This window comes from Neoarius graeffei, chromosome 14 (genome assembly GCF_027579695.1).
Source record: "Neoarius graeffei isolate fNeoGra1 chromosome 14, fNeoGra1.pri, whole genome shotgun sequence".
In the NCBI taxonomy this organism is placed as follows: domain Eukaryota; kingdom Metazoa; phylum Chordata; class Actinopteri; order Siluriformes; family Ariidae; genus Neoarius; species Neoarius graeffei.
The window spans coordinates 72,515,563-72,537,530 of record NC_083582.1 but is presented as its reverse complement, the minus strand read 5'-3'; the positions used below and the strand labels follow the sequence as shown (position 1 = coordinate 72,537,530).

At 41.3% G+C, this 21,968-nt stretch overlaps 1 protein-coding gene across 1 annotated transcript in view; it reads right to left on the bottom strand.

Annotated features, from left to right (window-relative positions):
• The window catches only part of ryr2a (ryanodine receptor 2a (cardiac)), a 589,347-nt gene that overhangs the window by 156,646 nt on the left and 410,733 nt on the right, over window positions 1-21,968 (bottom strand). The window contains exons 63-65 of the mRNA XM_060940301.1: window positions 16,203-16,252; window positions 10,188-10,248; window positions 7,380-7,618 (exon numbers count right to left, since the gene is read on the bottom strand). Of these exons, the coding sequence (XP_060796284.1) occupies window positions 7,380-7,618; window positions 10,188-10,248; window positions 16,203-16,252 (350 nt within the window). The remainder of the gene's footprint in view (window positions 1-7,379; window positions 7,619-10,187; window positions 10,249-16,202; window positions 16,253-21,968) is intronic.

Below are 21,968 nucleotides of genomic sequence, written 5' to 3'. Positions count from 1 at the left end.
TTGTAACTCATTAGGTCAATTGGCAATAGGTCATTAACATGACTGGGTATTAAAAGAGCATCTTGGAGTGGCAGCGGCTCTCAGAAGTAAAGATGGGAAGAGGATCACCAATCCCCCTAATTCTGCGCCAACAAATAGTGGAGCAATATCAGAAAGGAGTTCGACAGTGTAAAATTGCAAAGAGTTTGAACATATCATCATCTACAGTGCATAATATCATCAAAAGATTCAGAGAATCTGGAAGAATCTCTGTGCGTAAGGGTCAAGGCCGGAAAACCATACTGGGTGCCCGTGATCTTCGGGCCCTTAGACGGCACTGCATCACATACAGGCATGCTTCTGTATTGGAAATCACAAAATGGGCTCAGGAATATTTCCAGAGAACATTATCTGTGAACACAATTCACCGTGCCATCCGCCGTTGCCCGCTAAAACTCTATAGTTCAAAGAAGAAGCCGCATCTTTGATTTTTTTTTTATTTGACCTTTATTTATCTAAATTTATCTGCGCATTTTATTTACCTTTATTTATCTGCGCATCTAAACATGATCCAGAAGCGCAGACGTCTTCTCTGGGCCAAGGCTCATTTAAAATGGACTGTGGCAAAGTGGAAAACTGTTCTGTGGTCAGACGAATCAAAATGTGAAGTTCTTTATGGAAATCAGGGACGCCGTGTCATTCGGACTAAAGAGGAGAAGGACGACCCAAGTTGTTATCAGCGCTCAGTTCAGAAGCCTGCATCTCTGATGGTATGGGGTTGCATTAGTGCGTGTGGCATGGGCAGCTTACACATCTGGAAAGACACCATCAATGCTGAAAGGTATATCCAGGTTCTAGAGCAGGGGTGGCCAACCAGTCGGAGCCCAAGAGCCACAATTCTTACTGTGTTACGGCAAAGAGCCACATCGGCACATGAACATGGGCACACAAATATTACCCTTCCTTCTGCGCGTGCGGACACACACACACACACACACACACAGCCACATTGATGTCACACTCCAACTTAACCAATGCCCCACACCAACATGATGATACATTTACTGCAGTACCAAGACCACAGGCCAGTCATTTTCAACAGTGGCGACTGGTGAAGAAAATTGTAGGTGGGGCACAAAGGCAGACATTGTTTACATGTGGGGATTCCCCCCATTGGGGGGGTTCCGGGGGGCCTCCCCTGAAAAATTTTGGATTTCTTAGATGCAATTTCCTGTATTCTAGTGCATTTTGGAGTTACCTGTTTAACATCGAAAATGCAAAAGCCATTTTGATTCAGCGTGAATTCTCAATTGCATGACCTGCACAAGACCTGCATTCAAATAAATAAGTATTCAAATAAATACAGTCAGTCGGAAAATGGAAATTACAAAGTGCTAATTTAATTTCCTCAAACAGTACAAGCTCCATAGGCACTGGGAACAGTGATCAGTGCAAGTGCAAATATAGATAAAATATAATACAATGCTCAAATTTTTGAAAGAAGAACACACGCACACACACAAATTGATAACTGGAAAACAAATGAACAAATACATAATGTATATACACTACATGCCAAAAGTTTGGACACACCTTCTCATTCAATGTGTTCTGTGTTCTCATGACTATTTACACTTACAGTATACTCTACTCTCACTCAAGGCATCAAAACTGAATGAGCACTCACCCACTACTCAGGCTTGCGCGCCCAAACGCACCTGCGCATTTGTCATGATGTGAAAATACCGTAATGAAACCAAGCGAAGCACCTTTGATAAAATAACCGTAATTAACTGCAGTGAAGCGAAAACGCACATAAAACCACAAACGAACACCAACTTGGACGTGAAGGTGAGAGCCGCATGACACCAGGCAAAGAGCCGCATGCGGCTCGCGAGCCGCGGGTTGGCCACCTATGTTCTAGAGCAACATATGCTCTCATCCAGACGACGTCTCTTTCAGGGAAGACCTTGCATTTTCCAACATGACAATGCCAAACCACATACTGCATCAATTACAGCATCATGGCTGCGTAGAAGAAGGGTCCGGGTACTGAACTGGCCAGCCTGCAGTCCAGATCTTTCACCCATAGAAAACATTTGGCGCATCATAAAACGGAAGATACGACAAAAAAGACCTAAGACAGTTGAGCAACTAGAATCCTACATTAGACAAGAATGGGTTAACATTCCTATCCCTAAACTTGAGCAACTTGTCTCCTCAGTCCCCAGACGTTTACAGACTGTTGTAAAGAGAAAAGGGGATGTCTCACAGTGGGAAACATGGCCTTGTCCCAACTTTTTTGAGATGTGGTGTTGTCATGAAATTTAAAATCACCTAATTTTTCTCTTTAAATGATACATTTTCTCAGTTTAAACATTTGATATGTCATCTATGTTCTATTCTGAATAAAATATGGAATTTTGAAACTTCCACATCATTGCATTCCGTTTTTATTTACAGTTTGTACTTTGTCCCAACTTTTTGGGAATCGGGGTTGTATACCATGAGCAGGGATGAGAGTGGGTGGTTGTCAAAAAAGCAGAAAACAAGATAAAGGTATGCGAGGGCGCCAAAGGCGCCCAAAGCCAATGGAGGGATACCCCCCCCAGGAAAATTTTGAAAAATAAGGCCTTACAAACCACTTTTCCTGCAATCTGAGCTGGTTTAGATAAAAAAATCTCTGTTGTCTTTTTTATATATTTACATGAAAATATGTTTCAAATCAATAGGAGTATTGTTTGAATTCAAAATAAAATCACATTCCACATTCAAGGGTATGGTTATAATTCATGATCAACAAAAATGACAAACTAAATTCACATTAAACTTAAGTTCGATTATTATCAAAATGTTCATATATTAAATAAAATTTCTTACGGTGACTGACCTTTTCTCCCCATGTCCTCATTAGCTGCATATGATTTCTTCAAAAAGTCTTTTGAAATATTTAAGTTTTCAAAACTGTCAGCATTAATTCAGATTTACTGACTATCATATACATGTTCAATGTATTAATTGAGTAAATTGAGGCATTTTGAGTAAAAAAGCCGATACGAAAAAGAAACGTATTTTTGAAGAGCAGCGACGATGAACATGTGCAAGTTGCAAGTTTCGATAAAATAGAACAGATGTGAATACTTTTGTAAGAATTGTTAAGATTGGCTATCATGCTCTCGCCATCGATGTTTTGGCCAATTACATTGTAGAGAACATGTATTCTACCACGAGACTTAGCGAGACTAAAGATGGAGAAAATGTAAACATGTAACATCGTCGCAGGAATGAATTACGCTTGAGTATCACGAAGGAACATACCCCAACCCCACTCAATAAATGAAAAAAAAAAATTCTCAACGGATTTGGCATAATATAACAAGGTCGATTTTTACTCAGAAAAAGCAGAAATCTGCCGAAAAGCAGAAAACTCTCATCCCTGCGTGAGTCAGAGATGGACAGTAACGAAGTACATTTACTTGAGTACTGTACTTAAGTACAGTTTTTGAGTATCTGTGCTTTACTTGAGTATTTTTTTGGAAACTTATGACTTTAACTTCACTACATTTGAAAGACAAAAATATCGTACTTTTCACTCCACTACATTTCTATCAAGGTCCTCGTTACTCGTTACTATGAAGCGGCTTTGAAAGTGGATGTTTTTTTCTTTTCATTTCTTTTCTAAACGTGATTGTTTTTTCCGCAGGAGACACTGAGAGCCGATCAGTAATCACTAGGGTCACGTCCACAGACTGGATAAAATCAAGATGAATGATTTCTCAGCAGCGTTATTTAACACGATCAGTTGACGGCAGAATGGAAGGAGGCGGTTCTTCTGGGGAACGCACACACTCATGGCTATAGCTAGAACCCATGTTTCAGTTTTCTGAAAGGATTAAAGATTCATTTCGTTTTAAATGTTTGCTTTGTTTGCCGAAAACGAACCACATCACGGCCTACAAAAACTCACCGTCCAACCTGCGGAAGCATATTGAGGGATATAAACGTTTTATTCCAAGAGAGAGCTTGCAATGAAGTTGTCTGTGCTTTTAGAGCTAGTGATAACGTTGCAATAGCTGTGCAGTCTGGTTAGTCAAATGACTTTCTATGGATTTGCCCGCCAAGTTGCCATCACCTTGTCTATGGCTAACATTAACACACAGCTAGTTAACTTGTTCACTGTTAGTTAGCATGTAAAAATGGAGTTGCCCTAAAATGAATAACGTTAACTTATCTGAAGTCCTTTCAGAAATATGGTTTAGCATAATCTTGTCAAATAAACAGAATGTAGAAATCTGTGTTTAAAGGTGTTTCTTCTACAGGTTCTACAAGCGAGTCAGTAAATCTAGTCAGTTGCTTCAGAGGCATTTGGTTTTGTAAGCGTTGTGGTAATAATACAACGATGCGTTGACCGAAAATGTACTTTTAATACTTAAATATTTTTAAAAGCAAGTAGTTCAGTCCTTTAACTTAAGTAAAAATTTGACTGGACAACTTTCACTTGTATCGGAGTAACATTTGACCAGCGGGATCTGTACTTTGACTGAAGTAATGAAGTTGGGTACTTTGTCCACCTCTGCCGTGAGTAGAGAAAAACAAAATGGCGGCGCGTGTTGCTGAACCAATCGAGGATGAAATAAAAACTACTCGAAAACAAAACCCCCAAAAAATACAAAAAAAACACCAAACACCAACAAAACATGGAATGAAAGTATTTGATGTGAAGAACGTATCATGTTTTTATTTTTCAAGAATTATCACATTTTTCACAAATTGCTCCTGTCATTTCGCCGGTTTGTTTACATTCTAAGCAGAAATTATTTTGTCAGACGTTTTGTATAAAGTTTTTATTTATTGAATTTGCAAAAAATAAAAATGCTCCGTTTCTCAAAATCCAGTGAATGTGGATAGAATAAAACAGTTATTCCACTCAATCTCGTCGTACATGGATTTAATGGCCCTTTTCCACTACCCTTTTTCAGCTCACTTCAGCTCGCTTCAGCCCGACACGCCTCGCGTTTCGACTACCTCAGAGCGGCACGACTCAGCTCGCTTCAGCCCTACTCAGCACCCAAAACTCACACAGTTTTGGAGTGGGGCTGAAGCGAGCCAAAGCGAGCCGAGTGGGGCTAGGGGCATGAGGAGACACTCCCCTGTGCACTGATTGGTGAGGAGGAGTGTCCTCACACGCCCACACACGCCCCGCGAGCACGCTGGGATCTGTAAACACCGTAAACCCGGAAGAAGAAGAATTACGAATTACGAGAATTTCTGAAGCCTTATGCACTTCGCCTCATCTATACGCTCTTGCCAGTATCTGTTGGCGTTATCGGTGACAACAAGCCACAGCACCAAGACCAGCAACACTAACGACTCCATGTCCTCCATGTTTATTGTTTACTATCCGGGTCGTGAGACTACCGCTTAAAAGGTCACTGATGTCACTTTGCGCCGCCTAATGACATCACGTGACGTCCACCCACTTTCGCTAACTCCACTCAATGTGTCCACCCACTTCCAGCCAGCACGGTTCAGCGCGGTTGTAGTCGAAATGCAACTCCAACAGCCCCGCTCAGCTCGACTCAGCCCAACTCAGCATGGCACGGCTCAGCCCGACTCAGCACGGCACGGCTCAGCCCAACTCAGCCGCGTTGGTAGTGGAAAAGCAGCAATAGACAACTCCGTGCTACGCGCCTCGTCGGCTGTCGGCTCATATACGACTCGATTTCCTGGAATAACTGTTAAATATCAGGTTACAATAAAACAAAAGATTATTAAATCTCCTTTTCAACATTTTTACCACTTTTGAGCATTGCATTTCCTTATTCCATTGGCAGATAATTTAGCTTCTTTCTTGAAATAAATGCTTAACATTACTTCACACTACTGAAAACTATCTCAGTAATTCTTTACTGCTTTAACAAAACAGATTGTAGAAAGGTTAATAGTCAGTAAACCAACCAAGTATGTCCTGTATGGGACTTAAAATGTTTGTTCCACACCAGAGCTACATCGTTAATGTAGTGAAGAACTAATGGACGCTTAGGGCGAGTTGTCTGCATCCTGAAAACTGCAAGCTGAGGTACATGAAAGGTATAGACCCCTTCGCAGTAAACGTCATTCATACGTAAGAGGAAATTGCGTGCGCAGCCTGGACCCAAAAAAGACTCAGCGACGGTAGAGACGAAGAAATATTTGGAAGAAATGCCTAGTAGTTGTGTTGTCGGGTGTCAGAATCGTAGCAGTGATGGGGTTAAAATGTACAGAATTCCAGCAGGATCTCACCCATTCCAAAAAAATCGCCAACGTCTATGGCTACAAGCCATCAAACGTGTAGACTGGGATGAAAGCACCATCAAAAATGCGCGGGTTTGCAGCGCCCACTTCATCACAGGTAAGATCAGGCTATTTATTAAATCTTTCTTTTTTATTCTTTCTAGTCTTCGTTTATTGATGTAGCAAAATACTTTGGTAACGTTTGTCTGATTAGCTGGGTCATAGTTACACAATGTAATGAATATTGTTAGCATGTTAACTTAGCTTTGCATGCAATTTTGTTTGTAGGAGAGGTCTCGCTTGACTCAAGCAGTCCAGATTTTGTGCCATCATTATTTGTGTATGCCGAAAATCACAATTTTAAAGCAAGGATGGAAAGGTAAAATTGTGTGCCCTCACTCTAAATGCCAACTTACGCTGACTGCTCTAACCTAGCTCCCGCCCCGTTCAGTTTCATTTCTGCTCTCTGCCTCTCGCTTTTTACGCAGCTCTGATTTCTCTTAGCTGCACTCTTTACACCATCGTTCCTTTCATGCCATTACCTCCTGCAAATTGCTGTTTAGTGTTGGTATTTGCTGTTGTAGCTAAAGCCACATTGCCATCACATCACTGGCATAATTTGATTAAAACAAAATGAATATGAATGTCCCATTGTTAATCAAGTTGTAGTCTCGCTGTAACCAGAATGTTGATGGCAGGCTACTTTTGTAAATAGGTTTTTTTTTTTTGAGTTTGACATTTTTTGTAAATAGTATGACTGCCTTCAGGTATCAGAGGAAAACTTACTAACATCGTCCGTCCACTCTTTAATTAAATGCGGATCCGGTAGGCGATGTCCACTTGTTAGAGTTAACTTATTTATGTAGCATTCTCGATCTTGTAACGACAATTGTTTTGCATAATCTGACAGCTCATAATGCCGGTCTATGGGCAGCGCCATTGTTTCTGGGTCCAGGCTGCGCGCGCATCCTGGCAATGGTCAGTTTGTTTACAAACATGCGAAGGGGTCTATATGGGGGGAAAAAATAAAAATAAAAAATCTCCAGTTATTTCCTGTAAAGTGTCTATTAAACGCTTTTATACATGTTCCTCTTCAGGCAGTCAATCACAGTAGGTTTTACACTCACGTATGAGGTCCTCTCCGAACAGGTTTTGACCGATGTGCTCAAACAGTGAGGACAGGACGGGCAGCAGAGCCACGGTGGTGTAGTTGATGATCTGGGTGACTCCTCTCGGCTGGGTCCGAGTGTGTGTGAACTGACCCTGGCGTAGGTTCTCCATTGTTCGCTCCAGGTCCTCGGCGGCGTTCTCGAAAAACGCCCGCAGCGCTGCCTTTACCGACTCCAGACCCGTCTTCATAACTGTCCTACAGAGGAAAGTAGATTTCGTGTCACAGTGTGTCCTATGTGCTTAGAAATGTCGTGATAGGTTTTTTTCAACTACAACTGAGTCGCCTTACTTGAAGCTAATATACAGTGCTGCTTGAAAGTTTGTGAACCCTTTAGAATTTTCTATATTTCTGCATAAATATGACCGAAAACATCATCAGATTTTCACACAAGTCCTAAAAGTAGATAAAGAGAACCCAGTTAAACAAATGAGACAAAAATATTATACTTGGTCATTTATTTATTGAGGAAAATGATCCAATATTACATATCTGTGAGTGGCAAAAGTATGTGAACCTTTGCTTTCAGTATCTGGTGTGACCCCCTTGTGCAGCAATAACTGCAACTAAACGTTTGCGGTAACTGTTGATCAGTCCTGCACACCGGCTTGGAGGAATTTTAGCCTGTTCCTCCGTACAGAACAGCTTCAACTCTGGGATGTTGGTGGGTTTCCTCACATGAACTGCTCGCTTCAGGTCCTTCCACAACATTTCCATTGGATTAAGGTCAGGACTTTGACTTGGCCGTTCCAAAACATTCACTTTATTCTTCTTTAACCATTCTTTGGTAGAACGACTTGTGTGCTTAGGCTCGTTGTCTTGCTGCATGACCCACCTTCTCTTGAGATTCAGTTCATGGACAGATGTCCTGACATTTTCCTCTAGAATTCGCTGGTATAATTCAGAATTCATTGTTCCATCAATGATGGCAAGCCGTCCTGGCCCAGATGCAGCAAAACAAGCCCAAACCATGATACTACCACCACCATGTTTCACAGATGGGATAAGGTTCTTATGCTGGAATGCAGTGTTTTCCTTTCTCCAAACATAACGCTTCTCATTTAAACCAAAAAGTTCTATTTTGGTTTCATCCATCAACAAAACATTTTTCCAATAGCCTTCTGGCTTGTCCACGTGACCTTTAGCAAACTGCAGACGAGCAGCAATGTTCTTTTTGGAGAGCAGTGGCTTTCTCCTTGCAACCCTGCCATGCATACCATTGTTGTTCAGTGTTCTCCTGATGGTGGACTCATGAACATTGACATTAACCAATGTGCAAGAGGCCTTCAGTTGCTTAGAAGTTACCCTGGGGTCCTTTGTGATGTTGCCGAGTATTACACGCCTTGCTCTTGGAGTGATCTTTGTTGGTCGACCACTCCTGGGGAGGGTAACAATGGTCTTGAATTTCCTCCATTTGTACACAATCTGTCTGACTGTGGATTGGTGGAGTCCAAACACTTAAGAGATGGTTTTATAACCTTTTCCAGCCTGATGAACATCAACAACGCTTTTTCTGAGGTCCTCAGAAATCTCCTTTGTTCGTGCCATGATACACTTCCACAAACATGTGTTGTGAAGATCAGACTTTGATAGATCCCTGTTCTTTAAATAAAACAGGGTGCCCACTCACACCTGATTGTCATCCCATTGATTGAAAACACCTGACTCTAATTTCACCTTCAAATTAACTGCTAATCCTAGAGGTTCACATACTTTTGCCACTCACAGATATGTAATATTGGATCATTTTCCTCACTAAATAAATGACCAAGCATAATATTTTTGTCTCATTTGTTTAACTGGGTTCTCTTTATCTACTTTTAGGACTTGTGTGAAAATCTGATGTTTTAGGTCATATTTATGCAGAAATATAGAAAATTCTAAAGGGTTCACAAACTTTCAAGCACCACTGTACCTCGATCGCATGTGTAGAAAAAAGATCTAACCATTGAGTCAATCAAAGCGTTTACAAGTAATACTGAATGCTCCATGTCATCAGGTGTCTAAATATGTATCTTATTAGTCATGACAGATACAGGAGTTACTGACATTGCCGTACCAACACTTTTATTCTTGATAATAAAGTATTAAAAAATAGTCGTCTGAGGTCCAGTTTTGGAGCACAGGTGGCCAAGTGGTTAGAGCGCTTGACCGCTAAGCGAACGGTCCCTGGTTCGAGCCTCGGCTTGACGGGGATCTGGGGCTCGCTCCCTGTCCACCCAGCAGTGAATGGGGACCTGGTGGAAACACTGGGGAAGTTAAAGGCGGCGAGGAAAGGAACTGGCCACCCTACCTCACTATGCCGATGGCCCAGGACAAGTGCGCTCTCTAACAGGCACTCCCCCAATGTACGAAAACGTATATGGGACTCCCCTTTGCTGAGTGCAGTTTTATGTGGAAATGATCTGTAGGTTTAACTGAGCATCTTACAGAACCAGCCACAGTTCTTCTGGACACTTTGTCACACTTGCGTCTTCATTTTGAACCAAAACCCAGCAGCCTTCATTATATGTTCTTTTTTAATCTGAAAAGTGCTCTCTTATGGAATATGCTGCTCAGAGACAACCCTTTTTTTTCCTGTAACATTTAATTTTGTGCTGGAAAAGGAACGTTTGGAACTCTAAAATGTTTTTGTCATGTTTTGACTCGATAATGTAGAAGTCATAAAACAGAAATCGATAAAGTTTGTATGAAAAAAAAAGGTGCCTAAGACTTTTGCACGGCAATTTAAGTCTGCAAGTTGCCGTTACGTAGTGAGGTCTCTGACCTGGCATCGAGCGTCTGTCCCAGTATATGAAGACAGTTCACGATAGAAGTGGCATCGTTTCCTGGAAAAGAAGTAAAGGACAGAAATCAGAGCAAAGCATTTGGAGTTTCTTCGGCTGCCACAAGGAGTAAAGGAGCAAACATGCTTTTTTTTTTTTTAAAGGCATTTAGCCAAATATAATGTGATAATTTTGATTATGCAGTAGGCATGCAGCTCGAACAACTACACAATCCAACAACCTGCTCATTTATGGACAAGAATTGTATTTTTACATCAGTAGGCAAGACCTACAAATTCTTCTTCTTCTTGAGCTATTTTGCATTCTACACATATATTAACTTTCCGTACACTTTGTTTTATACACTACCGTTCAAAAGTTTGGGGTCACTTTGAAATGTCCTTATTTTTGAAAGAAAAGCACTGTTCTTTTCAATGAAGATCACTTTAAACTAATCAGAAATCCACTCTATACATTGCTAATGTGGTAAATGACTATTCTAGCTGCAAATGTCTGGTTTTTGGTGCAATATCTCCATAGGTGTATAGATAGTTTTCACATGACGTCACAGAGTCGGGGATTCCCTGGTGGCGGCCATCTTGGAGGGCTAGCTTACCGTACGGGTCACTGAGCACACATTGTAGCGCGTGAGTTACATTCATTTATATTATTATTTACATTTATAGTTACATTACTACTATTTAAAGCTAGCAATGGTGCACACCTGTTATATTCACGGCTGTCGTAATAGGTCAGATGATGAAGTCAAGCGGAGCTTTTATGGAATTCCCACTGTACGGGAGCACGAAGGCGAGCAAACAAAGAAACTCAGCATACAAAGGAGAAATCTATGGCTTGCGAGAATCAACCGCAAGGATTATCAGCCTTCCAAACACAGCAAAGTCTGCTCCGATCGTTTTATAAGTGGTAAGTTGTTTAAATAAACAATCAATTGTGTTTAAGTTTGTTTTTGGAAACCAAAACATGTAAACAATCTCTGGAGAATGCCTAACTGGAACCGCTGAGTGTACGTTTACACACTTAATATCGCTCGTTTGTCACGTTTCTATTTGAAACTTGTCACTTCACTCACGCAAGGGTCATTTTTGAAAAACATTTTAGGTCTATTCTGTATGATTTAATTTGTGTTTGGGATGCAAACAGCGCGCCTTTTGGTGGATGCCGCCTGAATCGCGCAGATCCGGGGTTTTTTTTTGGGGGGGGGGGGGGGGGGGGCATTGGAGTGTCTGTAATTTCAAAGTAAATTCTGTATTAAAATTACTAAATAAGCAAATCCATTACAGTCCATGAAACAGGAAGTATAAGGATGAGAAAAAAAAAACAGTTTAAATCGGGAAGCTGCGCACATTTGCGCAGCCCGAGCGGTGTGCAGGACTGCGCATATGTGCGCAGCTTCCCGATTTAAACTGTTTTTTTCTCATCCGTATACTTCCTGTTTCATGGACTGTAACGGATTTGCTTATTTAGTAATTTTAATACAGAATTTACTTTGAAATTATAATCAAACACTCCAACGCCCCCCCTAAAAAAAAAACAAAAAACGGATCTGCGTGATTCAGGCGGCATCCGCCAAAAGGCGCGCTGTGAATATATAAAGTTGTATATATCAGACAGCCTTGAAAGTTTGATGAAGTCAGTTTCAGGCTTTGGTAGCCCTGCATAGTCACTTGAAAATGCATCTTTGTCCACTTTGTAGGGGTCAATTCACCCAATCAAGGCCAGTTCGGCTGCATACCGTTGTCGTGAGATGTCGTCTAATGTATCTATATACTTCTGTTTGCTTGATTTTGCCGACATTGATCTTTATTTTAGAAAACTGACTATACAACTTCATAAATTCTTCCGAGATAACGTAGCCGGTAGTGGCGATGGTCTGTTTTGTTTGCCCTCCAAGATGGCAGCTGGGGGGCATTTCCCGGAATGCCGTGACGTCAGTGAAAACTATCTATAGAGGCTAGGGTGACCAGACGTCCCGGTTTTACCCGGACAGTCCCGATTTGGGGTTGTGTGTCCCGAGTCCCGACAAAAGTCTGTCGGGACACGGTCTGGTCGGAGTTTTATCGCATCGCTCCTGTGGAGGACGGCCCCATGAGGACAGTTGAGGGTTATACCTGGAGGACGCTCTGGACTCTTACAGTAATGCTTTTATGGCTGAGGACTACAGTTGTCTTGCTAACTTTAGGACTGCAGTTATCATGAACAGTTTTGCACTCAAGTTTCCATCAATGAAGAGTTTATAACATCAACGAAACTGTCCTCATGTTAAAACTGTTAATATTATAGTCAGGCTGTCTGTTGTTGCCCAAATGAGGATGGGTTCCCTTTTGAGTCTGGTTCCTCTCGAGGTTTCTTCCTCATGTCGTCTGAGGGAGTTTTTCCTTGCCACCGTCGCCACAGGCTTGCTCATTGGGGATAGATTAGGGATAAAATTAGCTCATGTTTTAAGTCGTTCAAATTCTGTAAAGCTGCTTTGTGACAATGTTTATTGTTAAAAGCGATATACAAATAAACTTGACTTAACTTGACCTTCCTTTGAGCAGATTGAGTTTCTGGAGCATCACATTTGTGGGGTCGATTAAATGCTCAAAATGGCCAGAAAAATGTCGACTATATTTTCTATTCATTTTACAACTTATGGTGGGAAATAAAAGTGTGACTTTTCATGGAAAACACAAAATTGTCTGGGTGACCCCAAACTTTTGAACGGTAGTGTAAATCCGAGACCAAAATTTTTTATGACTCTACTTTTTGGTTCGAGTCACACCTCCTTGCATTTTTCACATCTTAGCACCAGCTGTGTCTCAAATTGCACATCATGACGTCAAGGCATTACTGCCTCCGCCAACTTCGTTGAAGGTGGTTATGATTTCGCCTTTGTTTATTTGTCTGTTCCCAACATGACTCAAAAAGTAGTGAACGGATTTGGATGAAATTTTGAGGAAAGGTGGGCCATGGACCAAGGATCAATTTATTAGTTTTTAATGCAAATCCAAATATGTGGCTTGGTGGAGGTATGCACTCTAACGAGTGTCCTTCTAGATTATCTATTAATTTAGAAGATCAGTCCATAGAGCAGTCTTTTACCTGGGTCCGTACATAAGAGGTTTTTTTTTTTTTTTTTCGATTCAAACACTAACAGACTTGCACAAACCCCTTCCCCTCTGTTTCATGGTGCATGACGGGACAGGTTAGTACAAAGCGAGTTCATATCTTCATATTTTTCTGCAAATACAGTATATCAGCTGGGTCTTCTTACTGTGCTACATTTCTCGGTGTGAATACTGTAAGCTACACCGTTATGATCACTCAAACATCGTCTCAAATAGTACATGGGAAAACAAATTAAGACTAATTTCTACTCAGAAATGACAGATTTTTTGGTAATAATTTCTGCTGTATTTGATGAACATTGTCCGCCACTCTTGGGTCCTGTGTTATGGTAGTATTGGAAACACTTTCTGGTATTTAGATATATTTTTATAAATGGAATACAAATTCTATTCATTATTAATCATAATAATACAGTTAAGTCCATAAATACTTGGACAGAGACAACATTTTTCTAATTTTGGTTCTGTACATTACCACAATGAATTTTGAACAAAACAATTCAGATGCAGTTGAAGTTCAGACTTTCAGCTTTAATTCAGTGGGTTGAACAAAATGATTGCATAAAAATGTGAGGAACTAAAGCATTTTTTAAACACAATTCCTTCATTTCAGGGGCTCAAAAGTAATTGGACAAATTAAATAATAATTGTAAATAAAATGTTCATTTCTAATACTTGGTTGAAAACCCTTTGTTGGCAATGACTGCCTGAAGTCTTGAACTCATGGACATCACCAGACGCTGTGTTTCCTCCTTTTTAATGCTCTGCCAGGCCTTTACTGCAGCGGTTTTCAGTTGCTGTTTGTTTGTGGGCCTTTCTGTCTGAAGTTTAGTCTTTAACAAATGAAATGCATGCTCAATCGGGTTGAGATCAGGTGACTGACTTGGCCATTCAAGAATATTCCACTTCTTTGCTTTAATAAACTCCTGGGTTGCTTTGGCTTTATGTTTTGGGTTATTGTCCATCTGTATTATGAAACGCCGACCAATCAGTTTGGCTGGATTTGAGCACACAGTATGTCTCTGAATACCTCAGAATTCATCCGGCTGCTTCTGTCCTGTGTCACATCATCAATAAACACTAGTGACCCAGTGCCACTGGCAGCCATGCATGCCCAAGCCATCACACTGCCTCCGCCGTGTTTTACAGATGATGTGGTATGCTTTGGATCATGAGCTGTACCACGCCTTCGCCATACTTTTTTCTTTCCATCATTCTGGTTGAGGTTGATCTTGGTTTCATCTGTCCAAAGAATGTTCTTCCAGAACTGTGCTGGCTTTTTTAGATGTTTTTTTCGCAAAGTCCAATCTAGCCTTTTTATTCTTGAGGCTTATGAGTGGCTTGCACCGCGCAGTGAACCCTCTGTATTTACTTTCATACAGTCTTCTCTTTATGGTAGATTTGGATATTGATACACCTACTTCCTGGAGAGTGTTGTTCACTTGGTTGGCTGTTGTGAAGGGGTTTCTCTTCACCATGGAAATTATTCTGCGATCATCCACCACTGTTGTCTTCTGTGAGTGTCCAGGTCTTTTTGCATTGATGAGTTCACCAGTGGTTTCTTTCTTTCTCAGGATGTACCAAACTGTAGATTTTGCCACTCCTAATATTGGAGCAATTTCTCTGATGTTTTTTTTTCTGTTTTCACAGCTTAAGGATGGCTTGTTTCACCTGCATGGAGAGCTCCTTTGACCGCATGTTTTCTTCACAGCAAAATCTTCCAAATGCAAGCACCACACCTCAAATCAACTCCAGGCCTTTTATCTGCTTAATTGAGAATGACATAACGAAGGAATTGCCCACACCTGCCCATGAAATAGCCTTTGAGTTATTGTCCAATTACTTTTGGTCCCTTTAAAAACAGGGTGGCACATGTTAAGGAGCTGAAACTCCTAAACCCTTCATCCAATTTTAATGTGGATCCCCTCAAAATGAAAGCTGAAAGTCTGGACTGTATGTCCATGTCCATTATATAACTATAACTTGAATATGTTTCAGTAAACAGGTAAAAATAAAAATAAAAATTGTGTCAGTGTCCAAATATATATATGGACCTACCTGTATGTCTGTCTCACTATATTGTATATTACCAATTTTATTCTCATCTCATCTCATTATCTGTAGCCGCTTTATCCTTCTACAGGGTCGCAGGCAAGCTGGAGCCTATCCCAGCTGACTACGGGCGAAAGGCGGGGTACACCCTGGACAAGTCGCCAGGTCATCACAGGGACCAATTTTATTTTAGTTATATATTTTACAAATTTAATAATGTAGATATAGATCATTAGCATAAGTTTATACACATCGATGAAAACCAGCATCAGCTGAGTGGCTCTTGTGTTTCATAAAGTTATTAGTAGTAGTAGTTCATGCGATCATACAAATATTCTGCTATGAATTCAGTCTACAGTTCAGGAATAGAATGGAGTGTATAATATTTCTACAAAACCTCTTTTAGCACTTCTTTTAGGAGAAATTCCTCAGAACTGGAGCCTGAACTCTGACTGGAACATCCTCATAGTTAGTATCACGCGTTTAAGATCAAAAATGAAAAACAATAGATTCCGATAAAACGTTTGCCCGATTTGTTGCACTTTCAAATAATTAACATGAGATTTTTGGTTGCTGTTGAACATTTTCTTGTGACAAACTTTTGGACCAGAACAAGCTCAACCCACATTAGTACCAATTACAGTACAAAAAGCTGTGATAACAACAACAACAACAAAATGAAAACGGTTCATGCATCATCACCTGCAGTCAATAAGGGTGACATGTGATGCTGGCCTCTTTTATAATATGCAACTACTAGCATGCACTCACACACACACACACACACACACACACACACCAGAAAACAAAGCCAAACAGTTAGAACAACCTTACCAAACAGAGATATCCTATGTCTGACAAGAACTCCCAGTTTGCAGAAAAGACTGAACAAGAAGACAAAAGTGGATGACAAAGAAAGAAGTAGAAGAAAGGAGAAACGTTAGTAAGTTTAAAAAGCAAGTAAAAAAAAAAATCAGTAAAAGCAGAGAATATAAACTAAAGTGGATTACATGAGGATTAAACAGGTTTGAAGAGAGAAGATTAGCTAATAATATACTTGGCAAAGATGGTATTAAAGACTTTTGAAGAAAATAAACAGATTAAGAACTTGTGAGCTATTTGCAGAAAAAAAAAAAAAAACTGTGTGTGAATGTTGAGCTTCTAAGATTTAGGCCATGTACACACGTAGCCGGGTATTTTTAAAACCGAACATTTCCCCCTCCCTCCGTTTATAAAAATGTTTTATCCACACCACCTCGTCTTCGAAAAAAATCCCTTCCACACATAACCGAACATCTCCGTTTTCAATCACATTCATAAGCATTCCGAACCTGTAGATGGCATTATTTCCCCAAATCACATCAGAATAGCACCTGCACCATAATTAACGCTTTCAAGGCACTACTCCGATCCATTACTCTTTGTCCATGCTTACTCTGGCTTCTGCAGTAAACAAAGGTCGCACGTTTGATGTCAGGGCAGATTTGTTGTCATTTTTTTGGCGCAGATTGTGACGTTCTAAAACGCAAAACTCCGGTTATCTCTGTCTACACGAAAAAGGCATACACGGAGTTTTCAAAAATCTTCACTTTGCCCGGCGCTTTTTTTAAATATTCGTTTTTGATGTGTTTTCATGTGGATGACAGGCCAAAACGTAGAAAAATATCTTCGATTTAGCAGATACCCGGCTACGTGTGGACGGGGTCTTAATTAGAAAAATCTGATCTTATAATTTGCAGAGAAAGTGTCTGTTCATGTTTGATTTCACGCGTCCTGACCTCCAGGAGTGGTCAGAATCATCTGGATACCGACAAAGTCCCTTAGTGACACATGATACAGTGCTTTTTAGTTTGAGAGCGCTCACGAAAATGCTCCTGCTTGGCATGATTTTTCAATTTAACACAAAGGTTTTCATGACAAAATGATATCAGCAACAACTGGAGTGAAAAATAAAATCGGAGATGAATTTAAGAATTTTAGTATTTGCTAAGCCCCCTTTTTGCTTTAGTGACAGCGTGCAATAGATTGGCGAGCGGCCCAGGGTGAACCCCGCCTCTCACCCGAAGTCAGCTAGGATTGGATCCAGCTCACCCTGATGGATAGGTCGGAAGGATCATGGATAGATGGATGGATGGATGGACAGAGTGTGCACGTGAGCCAACATGGACTCCACAAGTTTGTGTAAAACCTGATGATCCATATTAAGCCTCGGTCACAACCGGCCGTACGTGCTCCTACGGCCGGTCTACGTGCAAGAAACGCACGGAGGGCGCGCGCGTGACGTGCTGATTTTCGAGCCGTAGACTGGCCGCAGACGTTCTCTGTCATGTCAAACAAACTCTACGGGCGCTTACATTTTTTTCAGGTTGCAAGACAAACTTACAGCCAACGTGCGTCTTTCTCCATGAACAAAAAAACCCACAGCGATTTGGGAAACGCCAAAAATCGCACAGCCAAAAAATCATACGTCCGGTTGTGATCTAGGCTTTTGATGAAATCCATCAGAGTGTTGTCTGAACACTCGCTTTAACAGAAGGGAAAAGACTGACACAAAACCGGACTTTTTGTACAAAGGCGTTAACATGGTTGATATCACAAATTTGCTTTAATTTAAATAGTGAACTAGAAATTGTGCAACGTCTTGAATACTGAGGTCAAGATACTGAATATTTTCTTGTTAAAAAAAAAAATCCCAAATTTTTAAGTGGTCTCAGACGTCTGGAACCCGCTGCATGTTGGTGGCCAGATGACACTAGGATCACTATGTGCTTTTCAGCCAGGTCATGCCACCCAGCGCTGTGAATCAGACGAATGACCCTGCAGCTTTCAGTGAAGGTGAACCTGCACAGCGTGCCTCCCCGTACCTGGTATTTATTTTTTTCCCTTGAAATCCAGCTCTTTTCTCTTATGGAGCAGAGTTCATCCCTTGAACTCAGGGCAGTCATAAGGATTCCTTGATGTTCAGGGTCCTCCTGAGTATGTGAGCAGTTCCAAGGAGGACAGTCTTCTGAAGCTCTTCCATTCTGATGTTCCCGGGGATTTTGCTCTTGCACTTTTCCATCCCCTTCTTGACAAGCCCAAGAGCACCTGTGACCACTGGTATTGTTGCGGTCCTCATGCCCACATTCTCTCTATTTCTATGTCTTTATAGTTGCAGAGTTTTTCTGTTGCTTTCAAGGAGGTGTTTCTTTTATGTAGGGAAAGACATGTCGATGAGCAGAAAAGTTCTCTCCTTCTTGTCTTTCACTACAATATGTGGTCTGTTCGCCATGGTCTCTGTCAGTTCGGATTGGCATGTCCCAGAGTATAGTAGCTACTTCATTTTTGGTGACTGTTGACGGTTTGTGTTCATGGTACTTGTCTTGGACTTTGACGTCACAGTGCTTGCAGATTACCCAATGGAGATACGCTGCTGCTGCTGCTGCCTTATGGTGCCTTTGTACAGTGCTGAGCGTAAATGAGTGCACCCCCTTTGAAAAGTAACATTTTAAACAATATCTCAATGAACACAAACAATTTCCAAAATGTTGAAAAGACAAAGTTTAATATAACATCTGTTTAACTTATAATGTGAAAATAAGGTTAATAATATAACTTAGATTACACATTTTTCAGTTTTACTCAAATTAGGGTGGTGCAAAAATGAGTACACCCCACAACAAAAACTACTACATCTAGTACTTTGTATGGCCTCCATGATTTTTAATGACAGCACCAAGTCTTCTAGGCACGGAATGAACAAGTTGGCGACATTTTGCAACATCAATCTTTTTCCATTCTTCAACAATGACCTCTTTTAGTGACTGGATGCTGGATGGAGAGTGATGCTCAACTTGTCTCTTCAGAATTCCCCATAGGTGTTCGATTGGGTTCAGATCAGGAGACATACTTGGCCACTGAATCACTTTCACCCTGTTCTTCTTCAGAAATCCAACAGTGGCCTTAGATGTGTGTTTAGTCATGTTGGAAAAGTGCACGACGACCAAGGGCACGGAGTGATGGTAGCATCTTCTCTTTCAGTATAGAGTAATACGTCTGTGAATTCATGATGCCATCAATGAAATGCAGCTCCCCGACACCAGCAGCACTCATGCAGCCCCACATAAGGACACTGCCACCACCATGTTTCACTGTAGGCACCAGGCATTTTTCTTTGTATTCCTCACCTTTGAAGCCATCAGTTCCAAAAACATTTATCTTGGTCTCATCACTCCAGAGTATAGAGTCCCAGTAGTCTTCATCTTTGTCAGCATGGGCCCTGGCAAACTCTAGACGGGCTTTTTTGTGCCTGGGCTTTCGGAGAGGCTTCTTTCGTGGACAGCATCCATGCATGCCATTCCTCTGCAGTGTACGCCGTATTGTGTCACGGGAAATAGTCACCCCAGTTTGGCTTTCTACTTCTTTAGATAACTGCAGTGAACTTGCATGCCGATTTTCTTCAACCCTTCTTATCAGAAGACGCTCCTGTCGAGGTGTTAACTTCCGTGGACGACCTGGACGTCTCTGTGAGATGGTTGCAGTTCCATCTTTCTTAAATTTTTGTACCACTTTTGCTACAGTATTCTGACTGATAAGTAAAGCTTTGCTGATCTTCTTGTAGCCTTCACCTTTGTGGTGTAAAGAAATTTTCTTTGGGGAATTCTGAAGAGACAAGTTGAGCATCACTCTCCATCCAGCATCCAGTCACTAAAAGAAGTCGTTGTTGAAGAATGGAAAAAGATTGATGTTGCAAAATGTCGCCAACTTGTTCATTCCATGCCTAGAAGACTTGGTGCTGTCATTAAAAATCATGGAGGCCATACAAAGTACTAGATGTAGTAGTTTTTGTTGTAGGGTGTACTCATTTTTGCACCACCCTAATTGAGTAAAACTGAAAAATGTGTAATCTAAGTTTTATTATTAACCTTACTTTCACGTTATAAGTTAAACAGATGTTATATTAAACTTTGTCTCGTCAACATTTTGGAAATTGTTTGTGTTCATTGAGATATTGTTTAAAATGTTACTTTTCAAAGGGGGTGCACTCATTTATGCTGAGCACTGTGTGTATTCCATTTTGGCAGTACCGGGCAGCCTGAGACTAGGTGGGCTATTGTCTCTTGATGTTGATTGCAAATTCTGCATGCTGGGTTAGTACCGTCTTTCAGAATCTTATTTCGATAGTAATCCGTCTTGATGCATTGATCTTGGGCAGCGATAATGAATCCTTCTGTTTCCGATTTAAGGCCAGCTGTTTTTCACCATTTTTGGGTTTGGACTTGGTCTACGTCTTTATCTTCGGTTCTTTTGGGGATTTTCTTCCCATTTGTTCTAAAGTTATTATTATTCCTATTTCAACTAGATTATCAGCCTTCAATTGTCAGACCAACTGTTTACATGGAGCTTCTCTTTGCCACCCCAGGACCTCTGTGCTGCTGCCACCTGGGCATCACTACAGACTTTCTCCAGGTGCAAGACCCTGCCAGTGGTTTGACTGGTCACTGTGATGTGTCATTCAGAACCTGCTAGAAGGTTCGAGGCAAAGACACAGGTTATGACAGTCGTATTTACTGCAAATAATACATCACATCCCGCTTTGTTAGAAAGTCTCAGCATGGACATGCACAGGCGCATGAAGCGATCCAGGTGATCCTCCACACCTGGCGGTTATCTCGGGTTCACAGAACCACAGCTATGTATGAACATTAGTTAAATAAACTTATTTTTTATATATTATTAGTTGTCATTGTTTACTGCAAACCAGAGCCACAAATAGTATAATCTTTCTACATAATCTCAATTTCATTCAATGCTAGTGAGCCAGTGCTTAAATGAGTGTCCAGATTCCTCTAGAAGAAAAAAAAAACCAAAAAAAACTTATGTACAGTGTAGTTATGAACATAACTAAGGTTGTGCTTCCATCCTTCCTCACCTGGATGGTAACAATATCAGGAGGAACTGGACTCTAAGACTAACCAGAAATGTGTTCAGAGATGGTTAAATGTACCCAGTAGCATGCGTACACACACAGAGAGAGAGAGAGAGAGAGAGAGAGAGAGAGCGCGCGCGCGCACTAAGGTGGTGTTTACATTAGACCGTATCAGCAGATCATCAGATTAACGTTTTTAAAACGATTCGCGTGCACACAGCAACGCCAATACACGGATACGCTAATCACATGAATAATTAGACGGCACGTCACATGATCCCAGTGCATATCGGGCATGCGCAAGTCACTCACCACTTGCAAGTGAAAGGATGGCAAGCAAACACCTTGTCCAGCAGATAAACACACCTGGCTGTGATGTTCATGTTCTCACTGAGTTTAAGCGCCTGAAGGAGGTTGAAATGTGTAAATAAACCTCAGTGCGGCTCAGCGCTTCCTCCTGCGCTCCAAATCACTCCGCCCTGAACAGCGAGTGCCCTCTGGAGGGTGCGCACTCCGGCCCTGCGCAGCTCACAGAGCGCGCGAGTGAAGCGCACGAGCAGTGATTCGGGACTGAGCCGCTGTGTGTGTGATCCCAACGCCAGCGAATCAGGAAGGTGGATGTCACAGTGACGTTGTCCAATGACAACGTCAGCTAGAGCTCAGCACTGCGTTTCCTCGTATCTCAATGTTTA